The sequence below is a fragment of the Loa loa genome (assembly GCF_000183805.2).
Source record: "Loa loa unplaced genomic scaffold supercont3.4, whole genome shotgun sequence".
Taxonomy (NCBI): Eukaryota; Metazoa; Nematoda; class Chromadorea; order Rhabditida; family Onchocercidae; genus Loa; species Loa loa.
Window position 1 is genome coordinate 577526 of NW_018108184.1, and position 8433 is coordinate 585958.

General features: G+C 35.8%; 1 protein-coding gene across 1 annotated transcript; it reads right to left on the reverse strand.

Annotated features, from left to right (window-relative positions):
* Positions 1 to 2749: 2749 nt before the first annotated feature.
* On the reverse strand, positions 2750 to 3268 carry LOAG_09954 (hypothetical protein; the record flags this gene model as incomplete). Its single annotated transcript, XM_003145481.1, has 1 exon — positions 2750 to 3268. A coding segment is annotated over exon 1 (420 nt), but the record flags the coding sequence as incomplete, so codon positions are not given.
* Positions 3269 to 8433: the final 5165 nt, after the last annotated feature.

The following is an 8433-nucleotide window of genomic DNA, read 5'->3' on the forward strand; positions in this document are numbered from 1 at the left end:
TCTTTCTCCATAGAAGATATTAGAAAAAGTAAGCGAAGAGTGTTGAATCGTCAAAAAGATCAACAAAACTAATGACAAAAAGTTGAAAATGAACTGTTAACACTGCGGAGGAGGAGGTAAAGAAAGGGTGGGCGGTAATGTGAGAAGGTGGGCATTTGCCACGTTCGATTCCATCCTTTAGCCCACGGGTGGACACTGTGCCATGCTGATTCATCTGTGCATCTTTTGTTTGCACCGTTATTTGCTGACACGATCTTTGGATAGAAAAGCTTACTAAATTTGGAAGGAATACGCTTTTGTTGCTGTTCGTGAGTGAACCAATGATTAGACGGGACAACGAGGTGATTCATGGAATCTGAGGAGCGCAAATGAACGAACGTAACCCATTACCGATGATTATGCCCATGATTTAATGGATTAGAAGCTGAAAGGAGAGAATATGAGAGCGAACTGAGGTCATAAATTAACAAGTAGTTGTACAGGGAAGTGGTAAGTGGTAAGCAAGATTCGAACTGTCCTAGGCCTTAGTAAGACAAGATGGAAAAGGTATAGGTTCATTTAACGATTGATAGGTTGAGTAATTGAATATATAAATGGAAAAAAACAAAATTTGGATTGGAATGAAAAGAGTTCTCGAACTAGAGAACAGATCACTGCGCCTGCATGTATGTGTATTACGCATCTCGTGTGCATGCAAAAAAATATGCATGTATTGTACGGATATAGTGACAGTAATAGTGATAATGATAGGAATAATCATGGTTGTGGTGATATCATCGACTCGATTATTTGATTAGTGTCCGGTAAAAACTGCTGTCTGGTTGTCGCAATAAACTTTAAACGGAAGTTTGTAAATGTAGTAACTCTTCGGATTAGCCGCTCTTCCTGCGGATTTCAGATACAAATCTGTCACATCACTATATCACTACCATTACATCACACCGTCGCACTGTTGAAATCAAGCTATTTCGTAAATTCACAAACACTAATGAATTTTATGCTAAAACAGTTACGCATGAAATCATAATAAGATGCTCCAGAAATCATCTGACTCAATGTTTGCATTGAGTACCGACAATTTAAAGGACCGGGATTTCTCAAATTTCGATATTCTATCAATCTTTTATATTTGGGAAACGAATGGAAGCAGAAATTTAATTTAAAAAAAAGCGGCCATATTTTTATGCAAAATTTAAAAGGTGACAAAGCAAATTACTGTTAACAATGATGACATCCTTCCCCATTCAAGGGTTGAGTAATAGTAATGATTGCAGCTAGCTCGACAATTCACCGTCGTTCTTCACATGATAATAACTTGCCACCCATGTGGTAATGACATGTCCTCTTGTCCATCTCTTCCTTTCACCAGTTCTTCCGCCATTTAGCAATCTATACGACAACATTGGCAAAAGGCAACGTCAAACAATTCCAAGAATGCGAACAAATTGCAACAGCTTGGAATGCCTGTTATACCATATCATTGTCGTATCTGTATATTTAGCTTGTCAGAACGGAAAAGCAGAATTCATTCACGGCATGTTATTTTTTTCATTCATTACTTCTCCCGCCTCCAGCCATTAGATGCAAATAACACTTGTACTACAATTAGATGTTAGTTGAGCTGTGATGCCATTATTGTGAACGAATCTCCCACCGATTTTGAGACGTTATAACCTTTGGATATTTGCAAAATTTTCGGCTGGAAAGTACGGAACAGTTTCACTGCAACGATCTTCCAGAAGCTCTTAAAAGGACAGCCGAGAAGTCTTAGTTCTTCTTTTACTAGTTTAGTTGCTAAAAATAAAAATACTCAAGTGTAGTTCCTCTGTCATTTCCATAAAATCTAAACAATAACTGGATCATCAGGTTCAATTGACTGATACAAAAACATGATTGGATGGCTTATCGTACGTACTTTAAATATGCCATGAAGAGATGATAATGCATAGAAATGAATTAAAATGCAAGCATTAGTTTTGCCGATAACCGATTAAATATTATTACTAAATTACTTCTAATTTTGTTTCGAGAAACAAACACAAAAAAAAGTAAAAATAAAACAAATCACGAAATTCCGTTTTCCATCCAAAACAGTTCACATTCTCTACATTCCATCAAATCTCCATGTCATCACCCATCCCGCTTTCTCTCTCTCCCTCCCTCTTTCTCTCTTTTAGCCATTGGAATTGTTCCCGCTACTCCCCGCTCTTCTCAATCTGATAAACAATGTCAGGGAATGAACCCATTTTCCAAAGACTTCCACGTATCATATACACATACACATATTCCGTATATTGCTATAATGAATCATCATGTAAACATATTCCAGTAATCAAATTACTCGGTATTTTCTTTTTCATTTCTGATATTTCTTTTCATAGATAGGTTAAAGCTTCCGCTTCATTCATTCATCAAATGATAAGCACAACAACAGTATGAAATGCTATCTTCAATGACAAAGAAAAGGTGAGGTTAACGGAAGAGAACTAGAGAAAGGATAGTGGTGGTAATATCATACAAAAGTAATTTGGTAACAGACAACCAAAAGAAAAAACAAACTTTTTATCAAAGTGATAGGAAGAAGAGAAAGAGTGGGAAAGGAAAAAAAGGGAGGATATGAATAATTGCATACAGCTTATGAGACAATGACCTTTTCGGGATGCTAATATGACAATAAGAACGGGTCAGTTTGAATATGACCTTCAATACTGTTATCATCATCTATGTTACTTTCCTCAAATACTAACTAACCATTAGTATGATTGTTAGTAGTGATAAAGTGATAAGAGAAGAATGTGGAAGCATGAAAAGGACATAGATGATAAAATGAAAGCATGGAAATGTTTCAAGAAAAAAGAAAGAGTGCAAAGTGTGACGATGATAGTGGCGGCGAAGGATGTGAAATGGCGTGATCGGTACACATTTGGTTCTGTTATCGAAACTAATACATTTTTGCGATCTCAACCAAAATTCTCCACCCTTTCTAACCACTCCGTTCATTCCTTTTCCTCCTTCCGTCCTTCCGTCCTTCCTTCCTTCTTTCCTTCTTCCCTTCCTTCCTTCATTCATTCTCCCCCGCTTCTCTTCCCGCATTTCCTCCTCCCTTCCTTCCTTTCTATCTATCACTAAAAGGTCTAGTAAAATATTTCTCGTTCTATCTGGGCATTTCATTTCTTTCTAACATCGTCCATTTCCATCCTTTTTTTTCTCCATTTCCTCCCAATCTTTCTCTCTGTTCCTCTCTTCTCTTCAATCGGCAATACAACAACGATAAACATTTGTCAAGAGTACATGATTTGGTTTGAAAGAAAACGAAATCATATCATATGCATTCACCCTCCCTCTCTCCCGCTTTTTCCCATCCAGGAGAAATGCCCGATAGAAACATCCTCTTCCTCCCATATTATCATCAGGAAGAGTTTTATCATGAAACGATGTCGAAAGATTTGTCGACTTTTGTTTCTTCTTTCCCATAGATTCACATGAATCACTGTTAGTGACAGAAGAACTTGGAAGCAGCGATTCCTGAGATATCCCGAACAGTGAGGTTTCCAGCATCCATTGCTCATATCATGGGATTACTGAGAATGAATTACAATCAATTATCGACCCGCTTTTTGAAGCGCTGTTTTCGTTAATTACCAAATTGTTGAAGCCCTTAGTGCCGCTCGTTTTCTCTCTCTCGTCCTTTCTCTTCCGTCTATTGCTTCTCCTCTCTCCAAATGATAATACGTTTCGCTATTCGTCTGTCTGCCTGTGCCCCAATCAATAAATCATTGTAACTGTCTCAAATTTCCGCTTTTTATTTTGAGCAGAAAATGAAAAATTGCGCCCGCTGAACGGAAATTAGAGGAAGCAAAAAAGGAACGAGCAATCACTTCGATGAGAGATATTGAACTTAGCAAAGACACGGACGAACCGAAAAGGACAGGAAGGAGGGAAGCAGATAAGGTGGCGCAAATTAGACGTGGATAAACAGAACTGGGAAGTGGTGGATGATTAATGTGATATGATATATGATAAATATATATACATATATCATCAGAAAGCAGAAGGTGGGTTAGAATGCACCACATCAAGTGGATCGATCGAACCACCGAACTCCTGTCATGCACTGGACCACATCCTTCTTTTCCATCTTGACCTGAGGTTTTCCCGCTTCCACTTTCGCTCTTACTGTTGACGACGACAATATTCCACTCCCACTGTTCAAGATCCCCATCCATACATATAGACCCATTATTTGGGGTATACCCTTACCCTCTTTCCCCTGGCGCTGTTGTCATCTTGCCACCATGTTCTGGTGTACTTATTTTTCATTGGATCACTGCTGCTACTGCTATCGTCATCACTGACTAGCAATGTTATCACCGCTGTTATTCGTCCAGAAAAGTGATACTCCCATTATCATTGTCACTACTATTATTGTCGCTTTAAATGTCACCATCACTTAGTCATCATCTTTATTATCAGTACAACTGCTGTCACGATCGCTATCATCAATGTCACTAAAACTGGGACACCGTTATAATCATTATAAATGACAGGCAGTAAACCAATAATGAAAACCACTCTAACAAGAACTATTTCTATATTTATTTGAGAAAGAATTTGAAAAAATCTATATAAGAACTCGGGTAAAAACAATAATATATTCCGGATTTAATGTACAAATTTAACCAATCCTGAAATCATTTTAAGTAAAAAAACTCCTCTGAAACGATACGTAGAAGATTTGAGAGAAATTTAATTTTGTATGAATCTAAAACGACACATTTTCGGTGACATCTAAAAAGACATATTCTTGGTGACACTTTCCTTTCCTTAGATCTAAGAACTAAGAGCACGTGAGAGTAATGATGACACTCAAACAACGTAAACTTGGTCCGTATAATTATAATAGATATCATCAAAGTTTGTGATTGTTACAACAGAATAATGCGGGAAAAAGACAATAAAATATGTCGTAACTTTCACCATCATTTGATCTATCATTAAATGTATCGTTTATCCCTCTTTACCTCAAATCAATTTTATAATAGTGGTAGAAAAAAAAAGTTTGCAAATTTGCCTAAGTCTTTTAAATTTCTTCCCTTCCCCTCTCTCTCCCTCTTTCTCTCCCTTTCCCTCTGTCTTTCGCTCTCTCCTTTGGACAGTTTCACCAGAGGATATAATAGATCTTATGAATCCCGTGAAAACCTGTGGTATATCCCGGGTTTGGTACAAGACGGGGAAGAGATACGATTGCAAGATATTCAATTTCTCGTCTGTCAATTCATTTTTTGTTAAAACAGTTAACAATCTCCTATGGTAAAGAATAGAAAGAGAAATTTAAGTTGAAAAAAAGTCGTTAAAGATCACCAAGAAAAAAGAAAAAAAAAACAGAACAATTCAGACGAAGGAGAGAGATTGGAAGAATCTATATGTGTGTCTGTATGTGTATGTGTATGTATGTCATGTATGTGAGTGCATGTGTGTATGTGTGTGTATGTTTCTTAACAAACATAAAGGCATCTTCTCAAGTGATTGCAATTAGAGAAATGGAAAAGCAAAAGATCAGTATATCCATCTCACAGACTCATTTCTAATTTCTATTTGTTTTTTTTTCTTCCCTTTCCTCTTTTTTATGAAAAAATTAGAACATTTTCAAAACGAAATAACTGGAATCCGGAATCTCTCAGAATCTATCCTCCGTCCTACCGCGATCATCTCGATAAATTCCCCATAACCTATTCCCATCTTACCGCGATTATCTTTAATATCTCTTGAAGGGAAACTTTGCTGCAGTATTTTGAAATATGAAACAAAAATAAGTGAAAATGTTTATTTAGCAAATTATAAGAACTATTAACTCTTACTATTACTACTACTACTACTACTGCTAGTGAGGATGGTATGACCATCGATCGTCGGTCAATCGGATTGTCAATATTCGAGAAAAAGTTTAAGAGTATTAAAATGGAATGAAATTTTGTATCACAACTAATCTCATTCTATTCCTTTACTTTTCATCTTTTCCGACTATCCATCCATTACCCTTTCTCTCTCCAATTCTTCACCGTTTGGTCTATCACAATCTCCGCTATAAACTTGTTCCATTGCGTGTGGGCACTGTCTCCTCTGATTGAGGAAAAACCAAAAATTGTCCCCATTTCGTTTATTCAAACATTGAAAATGATATTGAATAGAATAATCACGAATGCATTTTACAATTGTTAAAATAACAAAAAACAGTAAACTAAATTGAATAAGCAACATGGAAAGAAGACACAAAGGTCAGGGGTCAAAAGTTGAATCGATCATAGAATTTGGATAAACATTTCTAAACTAATTATGAAGGAATGGAGCGCAATGGAGGCATTATAAAGAAAGAATTTGAATTCCGTCTTTTAAAGCATTTTAACAGAGCTTCTTCGATCATCAATACCATCTTCCCACCTAATCTTCACTTACTACTTTCATTCATCCCCACACATTCCTGATGCGTACACAGACACACACACGCACACACACACATACACACACACGTACATATACACACACACGCAACATACACGTACACAAACGCGCACACACACGCACACATACACGTACACACATACACATACACACGCATAGAAGCGAATAATGGCATCGTTTTTTGAAATCGTTAGCGTAAATTAAATTTTATTTTTGGTTTAGAAAGAATGAATCAAATATTGGTTGAAATAAAATTTTTATTGAAGGAATATTTTAATAGCCAATGATGTAATCGTCGTTTTTGCGAACAATTCATGCACACGATACTGGCAGGTCACCAAAAGGTCGACCACTCAATGCGTTCAGTGAAAAAGCATCCCTTGAAAATTGAACTCTTCCCTTAATTATGCAGAAAAAAAGAAGAAAACAGCCAAAAGGATTAGCTTTAGGCACGTTGGAAATTGTGGAAAGCTTGCTGCAACAGATCAAATTGAGAGGCCTATTGATATAATACTATTATTTAGTGTTAAAACTTTATTAAAGTAATAAAAATTTTTTCAAACTTTCAACAAATTCTCAATTTTTAGTTTTATCTTTGAATTTAGGATTACTGTATGGAAGGATCTGAAATCTGACAACATTCAATCAGCTGGCTTTCTCAAACGAACAGATTTTACTGATTCTATGAAAATAAAAGATGTGGACAGACTGACACAGTTGAAGGCAGAAAAATTAGATCTACTACAGAGTAAATGGAAGGAAAACTTTACAATTTCTGATAAATAAAAATGTGAAATTAAAATGACCCATACAATATCATGTTTGAACGAACATTGTCACCTCACATCAATATAAAAGGTGTTATGTCGATGCGACACACCACGGAGGTGACTTACGTAATCAAAATACCAGGTAGGCCTTATCAGTATGGTTTGCACAAAATGGAGGAGAAAAAAAAAGTTATCAAGTCGGAATAATTTTAAAAAAACGATAGAAAAAAGACAATATTTTGGACGTGTGCCACTAAATTTATAATTGTTTCTAGAAGGAATAGAATTTAAAAAAAGTGCAAAAATTTAAATGTACAAAAAATTAAATTTAAATTTAGTTAGATCACTTAATTTGAACTTTTTTTTAACATCACAATCTTTATCTCTTTAAGAATGCAACTTACACTGATGTTGTATCTCTTCCATTGTTAAAATTCGTCCTACAAATCGTAGAGAGTTGAAAAACTTGAAATTTACAAAGAGCTATAAAGCGATAGTTACAACAAATATTGGCTTAATATAGGCATAATGGAAGTATATAATATAGTTGAGGATATCTGATCCACTTCTAGGCTACCTGATCTACTTCTAGGCCACCTGATTTCTTCTAGACTGCCTGATTCCTTCTAGGCAAACCTTACTTATGCAACCAGCCTATAAGTTTTCTAAGAAGAAAGATTTAATGTCTTATACAGTTTTTCAACGAAAAGTACAGATCAAATATCTAATTTGGGAAGAAACAATTTCCGCCTTATTGAAATGATGTGTGTGGAGAGATTGGAATTCAGAGAAGTCTCTTCTTAGTACATTAGATTTAATTTTGTGAGTAAGAAATGTTGAAACATCATCCTCTCTGCTGCACTTCTCAGGTGTTCTAAATAGAAATTGACTCAACTCATTTCATTAGTTCCGCCATTTGTTCAATGGAAAAGTTAGGGACGTTCTCTTTAATGGTTTAAAAAAAAGAGAGAGGGAAGAAAGAGTTCACATGTACTCGTTACTATGGACGATCAGATCTTCCTAGATGACGATAATCTCCTATTGGAAAGGAAAGCATAAAATTGGACATCATGAAATCTTGAATTAAGTACCATTGGCTAAAGACATCATGAAATCTTGAATTAAGTATCATTGGCTAGAGACATCATGAAATCTTGAATTAAGTACCATTGGCTAGAGACATCATGAAATCTTGAATTAAGTA